General features: G+C 41.8%; 1 protein-coding gene across 1 annotated transcript in view; it reads right to left on the minus strand.

The window, feature by feature from the left end:
- ltk (leukocyte receptor tyrosine kinase) overlaps positions 1 to 19,488 on the minus strand; it is a 38,526-nt gene extending 19,038 nt beyond the window's left edge. The window contains exons 1-16 of the mRNA XM_034563517.1: positions 19,466 to 19,488; positions 18,740 to 18,771; positions 16,930 to 17,028; positions 14,116 to 14,265; positions 13,572 to 13,800; positions 11,239 to 11,378; positions 9,513 to 9,650; positions 7,445 to 7,594; positions 6,757 to 6,857; positions 6,498 to 6,658; positions 6,021 to 6,115; positions 4,827 to 4,898; positions 4,255 to 4,429; positions 3,092 to 3,242; positions 2,848 to 2,976; positions 2,269 to 2,425 (exon numbers count right to left, since the gene is read on the minus strand). Of these exons, the coding sequence (XP_034419408.1) occupies positions 2,269 to 2,425; positions 2,848 to 2,976; positions 3,092 to 3,242; positions 4,255 to 4,429; positions 4,827 to 4,898; positions 6,021 to 6,115; positions 6,498 to 6,658; positions 6,757 to 6,857; positions 7,445 to 7,594; positions 9,513 to 9,650; positions 11,239 to 11,378; positions 13,572 to 13,800; positions 14,116 to 14,265; positions 16,930 to 17,028; positions 18,740 to 18,771; positions 19,466 to 19,488 (2,002 nt within the window). The remainder of the gene's footprint in view (positions 1 to 2,268; positions 2,426 to 2,847; positions 2,977 to 3,091; positions 3,243 to 4,254; positions 4,430 to 4,826; positions 4,899 to 6,020; positions 6,116 to 6,497; positions 6,659 to 6,756; positions 6,858 to 7,444; positions 7,595 to 9,512; positions 9,651 to 11,238; positions 11,379 to 13,571; positions 13,801 to 14,115; positions 14,266 to 16,929; positions 17,029 to 18,739; positions 18,772 to 19,465) is intronic.
- Between the last annotated feature and the right edge of the window lie 336 nt (positions 19,489 to 19,824).

The raw sequence follows: 19,824 nt of genomic DNA on the forward strand, positions 1-19,824 counted from the left end.
GAACAATATTGCAATGTTAGACATCAGCAGTGCACTGAATTGTATTTTCATATAGTTGAGGGACTGTCAAGACACCTAAAAAAAGCCCTGAAAACCCTTCCCATAATGCAACTGGATAATATATTGTGTTAGAAAGAAAAGAGAGGCTTTCTGGAATCAACACCTTATAATCATACAGCCAAGGGGAATTAATGAAGATTTGACAATTAGAGAAGTGTCTTTAAGGTAGTTGTTGTTTTTAATCATCAGTTTAAAATACTTAACTAGGTTTTAAGTGTGTTTTGTGCTGGAGCTGCAGCATCCTTTGAAGGCTGGCAATCTATGTGTCTAGCTAAGTAGACTTCTTGTGGAGGCCTTCATCGGGGTATGTAAGCTGTGCTTCTTCACACATTCTGTGTGTAACCCCGATGAAGGCCTCGCTCATCAACACATTGGTGAAATAAAGAATATTCTTCCTTTGTTATTTGAGCACCTATCTGGCCGGTGAAGTAGCGACATAACACTCTCCTTATAAATCAGTTGCCAAGACAAGCTGAGAAACCCCGCTGATGTCACTTTAGTAAATGATATCAATGTGCTCCCACTGAGCCCACAGGAGCCGACCAGTGTTGATGTTCAATGCCATTAGCTCTAGTCAGCTGTGATCTATCAACAGCTATTTGCATATGAAGCCAGAATCTGTAGGCAGTGGGACAAGACGTTGGTGTTGGAAGCATCTGGAATTTGTTCAATAAAAAGAGCTTAGTCTTGTTGAGATTAAGTTTGACAAGGTGGGAAGAACTCCAGCTGGAGATTTGAGTGAAGCATTAGAGATGAAAACCAGCATGGAAATCAGCGGAGACAGCAAATAAGCTCATATGTTTGCTGTGTTGTGGTGAGTCTTTCTTCTGTTCACTGGCAACTAACTGGTGGGCGGACACGAGAGGCTTCCGCCCTTCAGTAAGGTTCACAGGAAACAATGGTTTTGGTTGTTTTACCTTTTGTTTCTCACATTTTACACCCATCCACACTGATTCCACTGGCAGCCACACACTTGTTGATATTATATATAAAGTTTAAATTTAACTTTGGGAACAGAAACAGAGACCCATGATGAATAATCTGGGAATAATCATCTAAAGAGTCAACAGGCTCAACCACCAGCTGGTCAAGGCCTCTAATCTACACAGATGTTAAAAAAAGTCACATGTTCAGCAGGAGTTCCTAATCCTTAACACATTCTGCAGCTCCACCACACACAAACTCACAACCACGTCCACACACTAGTAAGAGCTGCATATTTCTTCTTATCCAAACAAACCCACAGAGGTTTCAATACAATGAGCTGATGGACAGTCTGTGTTGAGACTTTGTCGGTCAGAGAGGATTTACTGAGAACGTTCCAGACGTGTCCAAGAGCAAAGGGAGACCTCTCCACCATATATGTCTAGCTACAACCTGTCGGGAAACTAACAATACAATCCAGATAGATCACATTATCCAGAGGCCAAACACATCCTGCTGTGTGAGAGCATGCATGCCAATGTGTGCTGCTTGGAGTGTGTGTGTATACAGAACAAACACTTCCTCTCGTTGCCTTCAACCAACAAGTCTCTGTGGGCAGGTTTTAACACCACCGTTGTCTCAACCTGAGATCCTTCATCATGTCACAATGATATCAGGCTTTGAAACAATATTCTGAGTAGACAAGTTAGTAATCATCTTTCTTTTACATGTTTTCTTTTCAGGGATGTTAAATTGCTGCTGATTGTAAGGCATATTTCATGACAAAGGATCAGTAACATTTTATGAAAAGGTAAAGTAAATATCAGCTTTTAGTATCTAAATTGATGATTCTGCATATTTTCTTGTACATAAAAACATTGTACATAAAGAAAACATGAACCATAGCATCCCTGGCTCACGTCCAGCAGAGACCTTCATTGTATGTTTACTAATTATCTGCTTTCTAGTGAAGGTTATGAAATGCCTCCAAAATACAACCTTTTTTTATTATAGTAAATGCTTATTATTATCCAGCATAACAGGAATTCTTATTCTCGAACGATATTTATCTCAACGTTGTGAGCACCGCAAATACAATTCCATTAAGCCTCATTGTATTAAGGTGGAGGGAGAAATATTAAAGTCAGATAACTCTCAACCGCAGCAAATAAAACTGAAAGTGTTTGCATACCACAACAATTTTCTTTTTCTAGTTTTTTTGTGTCAACCCTTTAAACAAATGTATATCCGCACAGGTAGTATGACATGCCTATAATATAATACCTGCAGCACCGGTTTGACCACTGGTGCTGGGAGCTATGGTGCTGTTTTCATACTGCTCCAGTGGTATCTGGTCCAGACTGGACTCTGGGTCCTCCAAGTAAGCATTTCCTCCTCCACCAGCCGCAATCAGCAAGGGAACCAGCTCACCTACCTCCATCTGACGAGACAGCATCACCATAAATCACTCACTCGTTTGAGGCATTTTCAACTATGTACATGCTCGGTGGTGCACATGAGAACAGTTACAGCAAAACATTAATCTGCAAATGAAAAGGGAGTTTTAAAAAAGCAGTAGTCTCAGCAATAAAGCTAATTGCACGTGACACAGGAAACCCTTATAACAGATGGGAGATCATCATAAAAGGAACAAGAGAATATTTGTTTTATTCCAATTTTATATTAAAATAGCTTGTGTATTTCCAATTAAAACCTGTGGATTAGTGAGAGACACTGCTGAATTGTTTCAATGTGCCTACAGTACAGCCTATCATTGAACTGTACACTTAATCCGCACAAGGTATCAAACAAACCCACAGAAAGGATACACAATACTGAAACAGCACAAGCATCTTCTTTCACCTTGAAGATGTAGGTGGCTCCCCCTCCTCCGCCTCCTCCGCCAGCCCACTCTCCACCGGTCTCTCCCCTGACTTTGTCTTCAATCACTGACGACTCTCCCAAGCAGATCCTCTGCGTGTGTGGATTTCTCTACACCACAGAGGAGGGGAAGATTTGAGTTTCAGAGAAAGAAGCTGTCTTCACAAAAGTATGAATCCAGCAGGCAAACAATTCCCCAGATGGATTTTCATTTCACCATACTAACCCCAGGGCACGCATCCTCTCCCTGGTGGCCCACCAAGATGTAAAGTATATCTCCTTTCTCCAGAGGAAATATGGCAGCTATGAAGACCCCATGGTTGTGTTTGTTGTGGTTTTTGGCTCCTTTCCCTCCTGCAGCCCCATAAGCAGAGATCCTGAGGGATATAATTACATTACCAGGGGTTTAAATACAGGGACTGAAAGAAATTGCTTTCTGGCTCAGGTTCCATAGTAGACGACACACTAGATGGATGGTCTGCAATCAGTTATAGCAAACAAATCAGGAGACACAGTCGCACAATCCCTGCCACTTTTCTGTTCCCTCATTTAGTTTGGTCCCACGACTTGCTGTGCAAAGACAATCAAATTGCTTGAAGTTTTGATGTGGCAGCACAACTATCAGTTACACTGAGCATGGAGAGAACAATTTAGATTCCAAGCACGCAGGCAAACACACAACTAAATTGCCGTAGTAGAGCCTCAGTTGTCTCTTCGATGACTGAGCTCCAAGTAATTAACTAAGAATGACACTCAAGACACTCATCACTGCTCTTAAAAGGACAAGACTGGCTATATTTGAGTTTTGAAAAACTCCTGAAAAGACCAAAACCGACAATGCGTTAGTCCATATCTCAAACATGTCTGATTTCCTACGCTGTCTGTGACCCTCACCCTCAAGTTCATTAGTTGCAAATTAATAAATATTTTCTTTAAACGGGTCACAGACAATACATTTTCATAAAAAAATAAATAAAAAAGTGGTAAATTCACCTGGGCACTGCGTTGCTTGAACAGAAGTAGAAAGTGCATTACCTGGAAATCTTTTAGCTGCAGTCTTTGTGCCAGAGCGAGTATTTACAGCAGCAAGTCGGCATGCGTGGATTGACTCAAAATAAACTAGGGTGGCTTCACGGTAATGTAAGAATATGTAAGCCAGTGCAACTGTGTGGCTGATTTCTGTGATTGTAATAGTTTGTGGACAACAATAAAGGTCTACAGTTGTCAAGACATTTTTATATGAGTCACTGTCGGCTTTGGTCTTTTCATGGGTTTTGTTTACAGTAAGAAAAATATAGATGATCTCTAGACTAATACTTGAACAAATAACTGACCTTCGACCTTAAAGCTCAGGTTAACGAACATTAAACCATCCCCTCCATCACTTACAGATATCTGTTCGTAGCAGGAACCCTCCACATCTGGACTCCTTTGAAGGGATCTTCCTTCCCCACAGTAACATTGACATTTTTGTTCCTGTAGGTGTTGTCACACTGGGCCTGGGTTGGGCCATGGGGACCACTGGCACCACATGAGTTAAACCACCATGTCATCAATGAAACCTCTAGAACAATGGAGACAAATAAAAGAAACACTTTGATGAGCTGCAGCCAGAACTGAGAATTATTAAGGAGTTGTGTATTCATTTGGAAAGAAACAAGAAAAACACAAGAACAATTTGAAAGAAATATGTGAGACTAAGATAAACAGTTGAACAATGGAGAACAGAAACACACATATATGAGTCACTGGAAATTGCTTTAACCACCTGGTATGTGAGCGCTGAATAATGCACTGTGGAATAAAAGCTTCTGGTCAGCTGATATGGGAGATAAACCTTTAAGCATCAAGAGGAATTGCGATTGTACAATCAACCACCTGGTATGTAAATGTTGCATGCTGCATTAAAAGTAACACGGTAGATGACGCAGTCTTTGTAAATCCACAAAGTATCACAGTACCTGAGGCTAAAGGCTCTGGAAGGGGGCTTAAGAAATCCTCCAAGTGAGTCAAGGGCAGAAGCGAGTTCAGATCTAAAGGAGAGGCAGGAGGCCAAAGAAGAGAAAGGTGATGAGAAAGAGAGACGATGAGTCACAATCAAACATGTGCATTTCACTGAAGCATATATCAAATTCAGACAGAAAACAACACTGATCAAAGGATATGTGAACAATTTAAAGATTGGTATTTTGGATGATCGAGGACCCATTTCCTGACGATGACACATTTCTCCTTCATCCACTATTTAGCATCCAGATGGTGAGTTCATTTCCTTGTTTTCCCCTAATCTAGTTTCTGTAAAAGTTACCGGTTTTACAGGATAGTGCTGTTCGCAATTTGTCCAACCCAAAACCCGATGTCCACCCTGTTCTTTGCCAACACGGTGTTTCTGATCTTACTTCAGCAACGACTCCTTGGTTATGTTTCAACAGCATAAAAGCTTATAAGCCTCACCAGCACGACAAGATCCCAGAGAGCTGTCAAAAGTCAAATAGGGAGAAGTTATGGCTTATGTAGAATTGGATAATTTACTATAGCTATGTATAAATAACTACACGTGGTCTGTGCATCATAGAAGCTTACGAGTCCTCAGCTGAGAAATATACTCTGTATCGTAACCGTTATTGTTATTTTCTATTGTTATTTCTTTTTTTATTATAACTTTTCGTCTCCGGACGTTCTTAGTCTACTCAAAGGTTGTTTAACACACTTCTCTGGGATCATAAACTGATACCAGTTAGGAAATGGAAAGGAAATCTTTTCCAGCTGGAGCTGAGCAACAACCAGAATACCGTTGTTAACACTGTGCCTCCCCGCAGGTTTTAAACCACCCTTCCGTTAATTCACACACACAAAACAGACATCCGTCTACTCAAATGCACTAAAGACAAATTTCAACATTTCACATTTCATCTATTTGTGCAACATGATAAATACAGTGATTTATACACGGACTACTTTATGAAGGAGAAACCACCACTAACTGAATGTTTACTTTGCCCGTTGGAGGCGACTCGTTGTCTTAAACTAAGTTTAGCTTTTTTTATTGGTATTGGTTTTACATAATTATCCCCACAAATATGCTGACCCACAATTCATTGTACCATTTATCTTACGGCCTGTAACATTTTAGAAACATGATTGCAGCACCTTACCTGTGTCAAAGCAGGCAGCTCCAATTGCAATGTCATCGAGAGCAACATCAGCATTAGAGCCTTTTCCCCACACAGCTGTCACCTTTACGTGGAATCTGGAGCCAAGCACATACCATATGTGTATTTAGAGAATTACAGTGTCTTTATGCGAAAGGCAACAGAAATTCAATCCCAAACAACAGTTTGTAGTGAATAATGAATAAAATCAGATTTTTCTTTTTTTTGTAAATCTTTAGATGAAAGCAGCAAATGTCTTCTTTATCATCTTCACAAATTTAGTTGTGACACGTAAAATAAAGGAATCCTAAACATTACTGAGTGAATAAATATCTGTTTTTGAATGATGAAGAAGAAGGGGTGGCTACGGTTGAATGATAGTAACCTTTGTATACAAGAGAACATGCCTGATCTTTTGCTCCACCATGACAGTGTTACATAATCATCTGCGACTACCCTTCTGTTTTCCCCTTTACACACCCATGATGAAGGCCGGTCAGCTGCAGGGCAACATCTTCCCAGTCGTCTGTCCACTGATGATTTCTCTCCCAGACCAGGGGAGCAGTCGTAGTCCCATTCTCCTCTATAGCCACCAGCAATGTACCATTAAAGTCTCCATAAAGGTACAGAGAGAAACGCATCTGTACGGAAAAACAGACACAACTTCAGCAAGGACATTGATAATTGAAAATGATATCAACACAACTATTAAACTAGTGCATCTGTGTAAATAACTGACCTGACATGCAGTCGTAGAGACGGGGGGAGCGAAAGACAAGCTCTGAATGGACGCCTCTTGCAGGGAATTACTCTCTCTTACCCGCAGAAACAGGAAGTGCCCTGGGGGCGCACAATAAAAGGTGAGAGAGCGGAACGCTAACCAGGAAACATGAAACAAACGTATCAAAAATAATGGGCATCAGAGATACAGTAATCATTTGGAATGTTTTTATTCTATTCTTTAGGGCACAATGAACATGTAAGACGAAAACCATCCGCGTATGAAATTTTAAAGCTTGAGAGTAGCTGTAACATAGAATTAACTATAAGCCTATATGTTCTGCCCTGTGCAGCTGGATTTTAAATAATTAATATGAACTCTTCATGCGGTGGAACTTCATATGATAGTAATCTAACGAGGCATTCCTATTCATATCTGGGTCTACAACGATCAACAACAACAAATAGATACATTCATAAATAAATATACATTTTAGCAACAAATGAGAAGCATGTTTGAAAAAATATCAAAATGTAGTTCCTACACTAAGCAACGTGAGCTATGTAGTGAGAAGACGTTTTTGAGTTGTTAACCATGTTTCCACACCACAGTCATTTATCAGAATAGTACAAGATTCACCTGGCGAATAGAATCTGGATAATATGGCTATTTCTCACACACACACACACGCACACACACAGCCAACCTGGGGTTCTCTGCAGAGTGACACCCTGCATGTCTTCTTTCTCCAGAAGTTCGTCTCCAGCTACTCTTCTCCAGGCCGAGTGATGGTTGGACACAGACCAACCACATGCATCCAGCTCAAATGAACAGTGAGAGCCAAATGGAAGAGCACCTGGGGAGGACAGGGATTGTAAACAGAGATCTTGGGATAAATAAAGATCACAGCTGCTAAAATAATCCATATTTTCCCCTGATTGAAGAATTTCATTTTGGAGAAACCAGCGAAGCATTTAAAGAGGGGTTCCATGATTTCATTTGTGTTTGTCTGTACAATTGGCCATGTTTTATTTATTCTGCACACGTTATTTTGTCTGTACTTTATGATGCATGTTACTGTTACCTCTCCCAGACTAGGAAATATGCTTGTTTAGCGTCTTACAGTCACATTAGAAGATTGGTAACAATTTCATCTCTTTGCATCCAGAACAAAAAAATCAAGCTAAACATGAATAATTAGCTTCAAAGTTAAAACCTGCCTTAAAACCAAAATTGTCTTGATTATTAGCTGGCAGGCTAGTTGCCAATACATCCACGAGTCACTGGGTAACATAGTTTAAGTTCCAACATCAAGTTTTTTTTTTAAAGAGATGTTGAGCCACTGCAAGATGCGGGTTCATAGCCTTTTATGGGGAATATGTTTATTTTCTTGCCTTATAAAAACAAGATGAGAAGATTGAGACAGTCTCCAGTAAAACTGACCTTACATAAAGACACAATATAACATAAAGAAAGCAAAAAGCACATTTCCCAAAATAAACTATTCCTTTATTCACATAATGTACATGTATATAAGACCGACGTAACAAAGTCACGGAGCTAACGGCCTGTTCCTGGGCACAGAGATACTAACTGACATCAGTCTTTTCATCTGATCATGAAGCCATTTATAAAAGGTTGACACGTGCCTTTGACAGAGTATTTCAAGAACACTTATGCAGAATAGATTTTACTGGTGGGTCAACACTGAGATCGACTTCCTCTCCTCCACAACTCAAGTACTTTTTACACACTGTTTTCTTGGTGCTCAATGATTGATGTTTTCAAAGATAAGCACAAAGCTATCAAGTGGGAGGAAATTACAGGTATTAATTTAATTTTTTATCCGTAGCATAGTTTTCAAATCTTGGATTTCATAACACCCGTAAATCCACGACAGGTGTTTCATTTTAAACATTAGTAATATCTTGTGTTTAGACATTTTATGACATGATTTAAAGATGATAACTTAAACAAGTAAAGCATATCTAACTTCTCACAATAAAATAAAAGAATTTCCAGCTCATGGAAAAAAAACAAGCCCTTGGCATAGAATAATGTGGTTCCTCTGGTCAAAAGACTACGGATTTTGTATGTATTTGAACTTTAATATAACTAATGCGGATGGATCCACAGAGGGCCGCGGGTTCAATTCCCGGTCGGGGCGGGCCTTCTGTGTGGAGTTTGCATGTTCTCCCCGTGGCAGCGTGGGTTCTCTCCGGGCTCTCCGGCATCCTCCCACAGTCCAAAGACATGCTGCAGGTTAATTGATCTCTAAATTGCCCATAGGTGTGAATGTGAGAGTGAATGGTTGTATGTCCCTACATGTGCCCTCGATGGACTGGCGGTCTGTCCAGGGTGTCCCCTGCCTTCGCCCTATGTCAGCTGGGATAGGCTCCAGCGCCCCCGCGACCCTAATGAGGATAAGCGGTATTGAAAATGGATGGATGGATGGATCCAGCCCTATATCCTGCTTTATGACTCCGGTACTGTATGCTGGCCTTCCTTAACTTTCCACCTACAATCACACAAACTGAAGCACTCACACAGACACATCTTTTGCTTTGAAAGTTGTTTTCACAATCCCCCTCTCACAATCAGTCCATTGGTGCAGATCAACATCTAATAAAACATTATTTGTCATCACACAAGAGGAAACCTCTACAGCCGACTGCACAAGTGCCTTCTCAAGGGTTACTAATAGAAATTCAAGGTCACGATTTCCCTCCAGAAAGCCTCCTACTCATGCATGCTGTGATTGAACAAAGTCTCACCACAGATGAAGCCCTCGTCTTCTCCTAAAGGACAGTCGGTGTGGAAGTTGCACACTTGGCTCTGGTCGATGCACCCGCCTGAACTTTCACAGTGGAAAGATTCCCCACAAGCCGCGTCCAGTCCGATGCCCTGGTGTTCTGCATCCCAGCAACCACACAACAATTATACAGCAATACTACACATCATGGAGAACTACGCCTATTTAACCATTTCGTCATTTAACCCTGAAGTGGTGAATGTGCGTTAAAGGATTAATTGGACATTTGAGTAAATACATTTATTCACTTGTGTGAGAAAAATCAAGATGAACTCCACTTCCTTCCATCCATTAAATATGAGCTACAACCAGCAGCCAGTTAGCTTAGCTCAAAGACTGGGCTCAAGGGGAAACAGCTAGCAAAGAAATATGACTACTAGTGCCTCTTAAACTCACCAATTAACACATATCTCATTTGCTTAATTGGTACAAAACAGAGATTGCCTGAAAATGTGGGTCTCAGTCCACTTCCAAGTGTTTGTTTGTGGTTTAAAAGCAAATAAACTGTTGTGTTTATTGATACACATAAGAAGTGAGAACAAACTGCTCTAAATTGTAACTCTTTATTCCTCGGCCCTGCCATGCTGTCTTCCCCACCATACAGCAACCCCTGTCCCAGGTTGTCCTTCCCACCTGACTGCCCCCTGGGTCCTAAGTCCCTACAGGTACCGTTTCTTATAAAGATCAATTCACCATATTTGAATATCAATGAAACAACATACAGTACATTTATAACAAATACCACATAAACCAACCACAGAGTTTAATGAAAGCAGCCATGTGATTAAGCATGATTTCCAAAGCTTTAATAGTCTGTTCAGGAAGCAACCTTATTAATCTTTATTTAAGGCCATGTATTCGGGGAAACGTTTGGAAAACTGCTGTGCTTGTTTACAACTGTGTATTTTGTCAGTTCATGTCAGTGTGTGATAGCGATCCCATGGTCATACCTCGTGCGTTTGTCAGAGCTCCCTCATCTGGGAGCATGCAAAGCATGCAAAGAGGCTTTTGTCCTGTCTCGACCATAGCATGCAGTCAAATTGCAGAATAATAATACTAATAATGCTAATAAACTGTTGTAGTTCAGTTTATGTATTTGTTTGATTTGTTTTTAATTTATCCATTAAACATATTATATGCTGAAATCTTAATGATTAACTAATCTGCACAGAAAAAACTTTTCAATGTCTCTTTTTTCAGCTACCGTGAAAACTTTAAAAAAAGGATGTGCCACTGTGAATCGTCAACAGTTTTCAGTTTAAACTAAGCCTATGTGCAGACAACAAGCACATCTAATTGGTTTCTCAAATGAGATCTGTAAGACAGACTGTCAACACTTAACTCTTATTTGCAAGTGATCAGATTGGATTTGTTGGTCCAGGCATTCCCAACCCATCTACATGGGTTGCTAGTAACAACACATCCGTAAAAGGGATCGCATCAGGCGCATTTCATGTATTTTTTTTGCGGTCCAGACTTCTAAAATCAATCTAATTACAGATACAGACATATACAGATATAATACAGATTCTATCTGTATATGTCACAAACTGGTTTGAGCTGGCAGAACTGAACAAGGCCAAACTGTTCAGCTGTTTGGTTAAAGGTTCTTATCAGAAGAGACAACTGCTTGTTTGGTTTGAACATAAATCAGTAAATCAGAGCTTTAAAGAACGTGACGAACTCACCTGATTCACAGTCTATGAGCTCCAGAGAGTCCAGTGCCACGGTGCCTCCATCTTCGCTCAAACAGGAAGTGTAGAGCAGAATCACCTGAAAGGGCTCGTCCACCTGACCAATCACAGTCTCCAGAACCTCCCACTCAGCCCTAGATTAATCCATCATAGAGACATTTCTTTTTAAGTCAGGTGTAGGAATTTACAGCCTTTTTTTGTTATCACACACACACACATTAATACACACATATACATATAAATACATACATACACACACAAATATATATATACCGTATTTTCCGCACTATAAGGCGCACTTAAAAGCCTTTAATTAAAAACAGTTATAATTTCCTTCATCCACCACGGTCGAAATAACCACTAGTTCTGCTTTATACTTGTTGTGGACATCCCATAAACGTTGGCGTTTAGGTTCATAACATCACCCGTAGGCTCACACAGCTCGGGGAGTTTCACCGACTCCGTCTTGATAACTTCCGCTTCCAGCGCTACCAGAGCAGCAGCAGCCCAACGGGCGGAGCATCTCAATGCTGATGGCTGGCGAGTTGCGAAACTTTTGCAACTCGCGTTGGAAGTTGAAATATTTAACTCTGGCGAAATTGCGCAACGCGTCTATCGCAACGCCCGGCGAATTTCAACCAAACGCGTCTGTGCGTTGACTTTACATGGGATCCAGACGCGCGAAAAATTCGCAACGCGTTTGGTGTGAACGCCCCTTTTACGGCTACCGTAGTCAGGAGCGTTGCGGAGTAATACATACTGTGCTTCGCCATAATATCGCAGTGTGTGTGTATAAGGACCCCACAATGGCACCTGTCAAGAGACACGCTTACGACGCAGACTTCAAACTCAAGGCTATCAGTCACGCAGTAGAACATGGGAATAGAGCTGCTGCGAGAAAATTCAGTGGAGGAAGCAAGAAGATGACCTGCGCCAAGTAAAGAAGACCACACAGAGTTACGCTAACGTTTGATTTAACGGTATCAGACTGTTTATTTTACGTGTTACAACTGAACAAGGTTGGGAGTTATTGTGAATACGCTCATTAACGTTTGAACAATGTTGAGAGTTATTGTGAACACGTTTAATAAAGTTTGACTGACTGACTGTTTTGTTTAGCTTAATGCGCCTTATAGTCGGGTGCGCTTTATATATGAAAAAAGATTGAAAATAGACCATTCATTGACAGTGCGCCTTATAATCCAGTGCGCCCTATAGTGCGGAAAATATACTGCATTAAAAACAAAACCTTACAATTGAAAATGAAAAAAAGAATAAAGCTTACTATAAGGCATACTGTATATATATAAATGTGTGTGTGTATGTGTGTATCTTGACAAACGTGTGCAAAGCTTGGCTGCATACGCAGTTTTGCACTTCAACATTGTGACTACAGCGACCATCATAATGCAACCCTCAATGAGACGGCTCCTTCACTGAGCTTTATTTCACATTACAAATTATTCTCTTTGAGTCCATCTCTCACAGCTTAAAACAAATTGTACTTTTTCGTTGAGTGGGTGATGTTTCACTGTCGGGAACATACATTAGAATTGAACCATTTCCAGCCAGGGCAATTATGCTTTTGTTTTCAAGGAAAAAGGTTAGGACTGTTGCTTGATACTAAAACAGTCAGTACACAGAGTAACACAGTAAAAGTGGTGTCAAATCAGATGAGAACTGTGTTTTAAATGGAGAGGGGGTCTAGAAATTACATCTACAGGTTAGCGTGTAATGAATAGTGGGCTAAATAAATAAAACCACTGTGCCTAATAATGGAATTGCTCAATCCATTATCGCACAGACAGTAACAAAGTTAATGCACAACTATGCTCATCCATTTCTCTTCTGTCCTAACCAATTATATATAAATTCATCGCCAGAGTCTGCATCGAGACACATGAATGCTTTTAGCTGCTCTAAGGATGGCTGTACTTCAGCATTAGATCAATAGGAAATACCTGTCCCCATTTCCCAAACAATACACAGGGGACCGCTGTCCCCACACGGTCGCATATTTACAGTTGTCCCACATGACAGCTGAGGAACATTTTAGTTATTTACCTTTAGTTCTAAGTAATAGTCAAATGAATAGGTTATTGTGCCCTTGCTCTGTCTGAAGGCCTGTGTCCCCTTTCATTGCAGTGAATCTAAGCTCCCTTGTATTTATTTCACATGCTGGACCTCAACTTGACAAGCACTTCAATCAGTAAAGATGCAGGGTTTTTCCTTTTGACACTAATTAAATGGACGTGGGCAGCATAATAAATAAATTCTGCTCAAATGGCATTGTAGAGGCATGGAGAGCATGGAGTGTGTTTGCTGACCTGCGTTCATCAGGTCTCCTGTGGTTGAGATCCACAGAGTGAACAGCTGAGCCTGAGTGAACCGGCTTGATCAGGAGCGTGAGGTTCCCCACCGCTGGACCGGACTCATACAGAGCCACCTGCAGGATGCAGTGCCTGTTGTTTCCTGGCAAGACCGGGCTGGCTAAGTGGTACTTGCATCTCCTAGAGGCCTCTGCGGCAGGGGTGGAGCTTAGGAGGAGGAAGTGCCCTAGAATGATAAAACAGAGTAGACATTTCATGCACAACAGTTTTATAGCAGCCACCTAATGCTGTCACTCCTATAAATCACTTGACAAATGCTTTAACATTAGCACAATTCTCAGAATAGACATTTAGATAATTCAAGCACAAAATCAAAATAAATGTCAAGGAAATGCCTGGATTCAAAAGAGCTTTGAGTAAGTCTAAAGATCCATCACTGGATTTTCTATCAGCTAAATATGTTTCATAGAAAAAGGCATAAGCAGTATCCTGACGCACTCTTTTTATTGTATTCTTTAATTTACTTATTGTGCACTCTTACCATCAGAGCTTCCCACTGAGTGATCAGTGTCTGGCATTATCCCCGTCTGAGTGATTTCTGGTTGCTGGGGCAACACCACTGACCAGTCACTTTGGTCGCTGTGATTTGATAAAGTCCAGTGGCACAGTGACTCAAAATCACAGGAGGTCACTGAAAAACAGAAAGATAAGAGAGTAGCTTTTAACTTTTGGGTAAATATTCAAAGACGTGGGTGATTCATTAAACATTAAGAATAAATCTGAATAGAATTGCAGTGATTAATGGTTAATAAAAGTCAGATTAGGTGCAGGGAGGCGACCCTCTTGCCTCCCTGCGCCTACGGGTTGCGGGGAGTAAGGCTCTGACTGTTGTTTGTGCTTATGCACCGAAAAGCAGTTCGGAGTATCCAACCTTCTTGGAGTCGGTGGGAGGGGTGCCGGAAAGGGCGCCGCACGCTGCCTGCTACCTGCCGCCGGTTCTCCTGGGAGACTTCATCACTCACGTGGGCAATGACAGAGAAACCTGGCGAGGGGGGATTGGGAGGAACGCCTTGCCCGATATGAACCCGAGCGGTGTTTTGTTATTGGACTTCTGTGCTAGCCACGGTTTGTCCATAACGAACACCATGTTCGAGCATAAGGCGGCTCATAAGTGTACCTGGTACCAGAACACCTTAGGCCGGAGATCAATGATCGACTTTGTAATCGTATCATATGATCTGGGTCTGTATGTCTTGGACACTCAGACATAGAAGAGAGGAGCAGAGCTGTCAACTGATCACCACCTGGTGGTGTGTTGGATCAGATGGCGGGGGAGCCGGCTAGAAAGACCTGGCAAGCCCAAACATGTAGTGAGGGTGAACTGGGAACGTCTGGCAGAGGATCCTGTCCGGGAGGTCTTCAACTCCCACCTCCAGAAGAACTTCTCACACATCCCGAGGGAGGTTGGGGACATGTAATCCGAGTGGACCATGTTCAAAGCCTCTACTGTGGACTCGGCCGCTAGGAGCTGTGGTCGGAAGGTCATCGCTGGAAAGGAGGCATTCAAGACAAGCAGTGTGGTTTCCGTCCCGGTCGTGGACCAGCTCTTTACCCTCGCAACTGGAGGGGTCCTGGGAGTTTGCCCAACAAGTCCACATGTGCTTTGTGGACTTGGAGAAGGCTTTCAACCGGGTCCCTTGTGTTTTTTGTGGGGGGTGCTACGGCAGTATGGGGTGCCGGACTCGTTGCAACGGGCTATCCGGTCTCTGTACGCCTGCAGTAAAAGCTTTTTTCGCTTTCTCGGCATTAAATCAGACACGTTCCTGGTGGGTGTTGGCCTCCACCAGGGCTTCCCTTTATCACTGGTCCTGTTCGTGAGCATGTCAGCACCTCCACATCTGAGGCCACTGTGCTTTGCCGGAAACCGGTGGATCGCTCCGTCCAGGTGGGGAAAGAGTGTCTACTCCAAGCGAAGGAGTTCAAGTATCTCGAGGTCTTGTTCACGAGTGAGGGTAAGATGGCGTGGGAAATCGACAGGTGGATCGGTGCGGCTGCAGCAGTAAAACAGGTGCTGTACCGGACCATCTTACTGGTCAGTCTATGTTCCAACCCTCACCTATGGTCACGAACTCTGGGTTGTGACCGAAAGAACGAGGTTGCAGATACAAGCAGACAACATTTATTTCCTCTGTAGGGTGGCCGGGCTCAGCCTTAGAGATAGGATAAGGAGCTCGGACATCAGGAGGGAACTTGGAGTTGAACCGCTACTCCTTTGTGTCGAAAGGAGTCAGCCCAGGTGGTTCGGGCATCTAATTTGGATGCCTCCTCGATGTCTCCCATTAGAGGTTTTCCAGGCACGTCCATCTGGTAGGAGACCCCAGGGAAGACCCAGGACACGCTGGAGGGATTATATCTCCCAGCTTGCCTGGGAACGCCTCGGGATCCTCCAGAATGAGCTAGCGAATATTGCGGGTGAGAGGGAAGCCTTGTTCAGCCTGCTGGTTCAGCCTGCTGGGTCTGCTGCCTACGCAACCCGACCCCGGATAAACGGCTGAAAATGGATGGATGGAAAGTGGGATTTCTGTCTTCTATTCAAGTATTGGGGAAAAGCGGGTACTTTTCTTTTGCACATTTTGACAAATTCCATTATTATTATTTTTTTATTTCAAATACTTTTTTTTTGTACGTACAAAATCACAATTACATCTAAACATTTCATTATTTAACTAAATCTTAAATCAATGTTCTCAATGTTAAATGATGGTGTCCTGGAGTCACACCTGTCATCGTGACCTCAACCACTAATCACTTCCAGGACTCTTGGCCCAAATGTCCTCGAAATCTAATTGTCTTTTAAAAATCTGTTGAAAAGCCAAACAGACAGACCCTTTGTAAATGTTTAGCGATTGTGCATCTGTCTATGTTGGGGGGGTTGGAGGGGGAGGGGGAGGGGGGGGGGGGGGGGTGCGTTCAAAACATCATGTGATGGTTTGAGAGGAAACTGCCACAACAGATAATATGGCTAACAGTCAAAGGAAAGAGGACGGAAATATTATTATATCGTTATTTCATTGCAAGCCACTTTCATTTGTTTCAAATAAACCACCATCTAAGAGAGCATAGTCTTTACATCTCAAGTCACCTCAACATCATAATGAGTACTTTTCTGTACCTCAAGTTTCTTGTGGTGGATAATTGACAATATAGTCAATCCTGACCTTTAAGGATATTTCAAGTTTTCAGGCACTTTATGTGCACTTACATTAATGTTAAACTTACATTACATTAATACGGGTTATCATTGCAGGTACTGATGTTTTCTTTTTTGTGTCACTCATCAGTACATAACTCTTACGTTGGCTGTCATCTTCTGAGTCCAGATGATGAGGATACATCTGATCTGAGAAGTTCTCCTCAAGAAATCTGTCCAAAAGAGCATGGCAGGTACTGCTCACTGGAAAGACAGAGAGACAGTGGTTACGGTACTTGTTTTGCAGGTACATATATATATATATATATATGCAGTACAACAAAAGGTTAAACAATGCAATTCACTCATTACAATTAATTGGAAAACTGTTGAGGAAACAAATAGTTGCCTGGGTGGAGCTCCATAGCAACTCTGTTGAAATGTGTTAATGCATCTGAGGAATACATCACTGTCCAAAACAAGGAAGTTATTAACGCAGCCTGCAGTTGATTGAAATATTGGCTATCCAAATTGAGAAAATGAATAGACATGTCCAAAAACACACACTAGAGGTTAGTTGAGTTGGCTGCAAGTGTGGTTGAGTGTGGATGATTGTCTATATGCGTCAGCCCAGAATGTATTGAGATGGGCTCCAGTATGGAGGATTTTTAATGCCTGAATAAACAAATCAAACAAAGAAATACAGAGAAAAACAATACAAATTGTAAAACTGATCACAGACTGAGGCGTCTTAGGCGAGATATCCTTATATGGACATGTTTTACCCCAGGTTTCACCTACAGGCTGCACTAAAAGGGTAACTTTGGTATTTTTCCACCTGGATCCAAAACAGGGGTGGTGGGTACGGATCAGAGATCAACTACGATTTGTTACACTTGGCAGTCACTTTTCTACAGCATACTTTATAAATTAGATATCCTTATTCAACTATTTCCTCATGGTCACGTTCTTCTTCCAAACTTCTCCCACACTGCCAGCGACGACTTTAAGGCCCTTTTTTGGAAGATACAAGGCTGTGATGTCACACTTCAGGTCGGTGGCATGACTCTTATCACACACTAAAACAAACTGCCGCACACACACGTGACAGACGTACACAAACCAACTTGATTTGTCTGATTATCACGCCAACGTCATGCATCGAATAGACAAATATTCGGAGGTAAGAGAGTGAATCAATCTTCTCTCTCAACCATTTAGTCTCCATGACATAATCAAACCTACACCCTTGGTTGTGAGCCTGAGCCCAGTGCATGCTGGGAACAACTTCAATCGCTTCTGACATGACGAGCTGAGAATAGAGCAATGGATGTATGAACTACAGAGACTATCCAGAAATAGTGCCACTGCAGACTGACCCACTCATAAAAAACGACCCACAGACATGGTCTTGTTCTGGAGGATGACAGGGAGGGAGGGCACTTTACACGTGACATGGCATTGAACATACTAACTAGCATGGCCAGTAGAAAATGAGGGAGATGATCATCTCCAAGTGGGCCATCGCAACTTAACCCATTTGGTGGCCTCTGAACAGTGACGTTACTGTTCTCTGAAGCCTGTAAGGCAAGGTCACACGGGTCAAGCAGGACAAATTGAGACATTAAGAAGACAGTTTATAAAAAGCAGTTAGTGATGATAATGATGAAGGGTGAGGGGGATCGTGTATTTGAATGGCAGTCTAGCTATTCATCTGTAATTATGGAATAAAAGCAGCTATGGATAGATTTCTAACTACGGAAACCGGAAAATTGTAATAGTCTTTCAAGAGGAGGATTCAGCCAAATGACAAACATTACCATACTATTATTGACATGAAATAGCAAGCTGCTTTTTGGGGAATCCCCCTTGAACTCAAACTTACATTAATTTCCTCTAACTTGTTTCCTTTTCACTACGTCAAGTTTAGATTTTTTTTTTTCTAATCTAATACATGATGGTATTCACTTGTAACATAAAAAAAGAGGGACTGAAAGATGCGTAGGGCTGTGTATCGAGTGTGTAGTGAGTCAGAAATAATCCTGTACCAAATAGTATCCAAACTTCTCCACTAAAATAATACCTACAATTGCTCCTTCTTTAACCCGGATCTAGGAAAAACTACTTTTATTAGGGTTTTGCTAGCAGCCAATCAACGCAAGCGTTCTTCGATTTAATACAAGGCGTGATTTGCTCAGAGACGTCAGCAGCTATCAACGGCAACAGTGCTGGGGAGGAACCGGAGGGTGGGCGTTACGCTCCCGCAAACACACATTCCCGCCACCAGGGTCGAGACGGCCTTATCAGCGGTAACCACCGTGTGAGCGCTTTGCAGTGCGGCGGCAGAGAGCTAACCAGCTAACACACAGAGCTGATACAATGTGTATCAAAGGTGTGTATTCTCTATTGGTATCGATATCACTTCAGGGTATGGATATTTTAAGCAGCTTGTTACTTTGATGATAATCTGATGCTGGCAACTGTTTGCAGCTTTTTTTCTCAATTATTTGGGATGGTGGTCCTCAGAGTAATTTATGATCAGAAGTGGGGCTTTTTTTTCAAATGCAATGTTACCATTCAAAGCTTAACGAAACCTACAACCTTTGTTTGAAACACATTGTCTCACATTTCTCTCAAACTGCAAACACACAGTTAAGCTTTGGTCTGCACTCAATTGCTGACAACCTTCTTTAGTACTGACATTTGATACGACTTCTGCGTCATGTTCAGTTATGTCATCATCTGGCATTTATATTGAACCTTCAGACCACCAGTGTGTTTCTACTCAAACTTGCCTCACCTCACATACTCTGTTATACAGTTAAGCAAAGCCCATCATTTTTTTTTTTTTTATAAAACGAGAATTAGATTGCATTCTCTGAACAGTTACATCAAAAAGAACTCCAGACTGGAAAGCTTGTAATAACACCACTACGTTGGGCACGGAGAGGCCATACCACAACTGTCCCCAATGAAGGAGTGGAATGGAAAAGATGAACGTTCATGTTCTCTTCTTTCACTTTGATGCAATTAAGTCAAAATCGGATTCAAATGTGTCCA

The sequence above is a fragment of the Cyclopterus lumpus genome, chromosome 22, assembly GCF_009769545.1.
Source record: "Cyclopterus lumpus isolate fCycLum1 chromosome 22, fCycLum1.pri, whole genome shotgun sequence".
In the NCBI taxonomy this organism is placed as follows: Eukaryota; Metazoa; Chordata; class Actinopteri; order Perciformes; family Cyclopteridae; genus Cyclopterus; species Cyclopterus lumpus.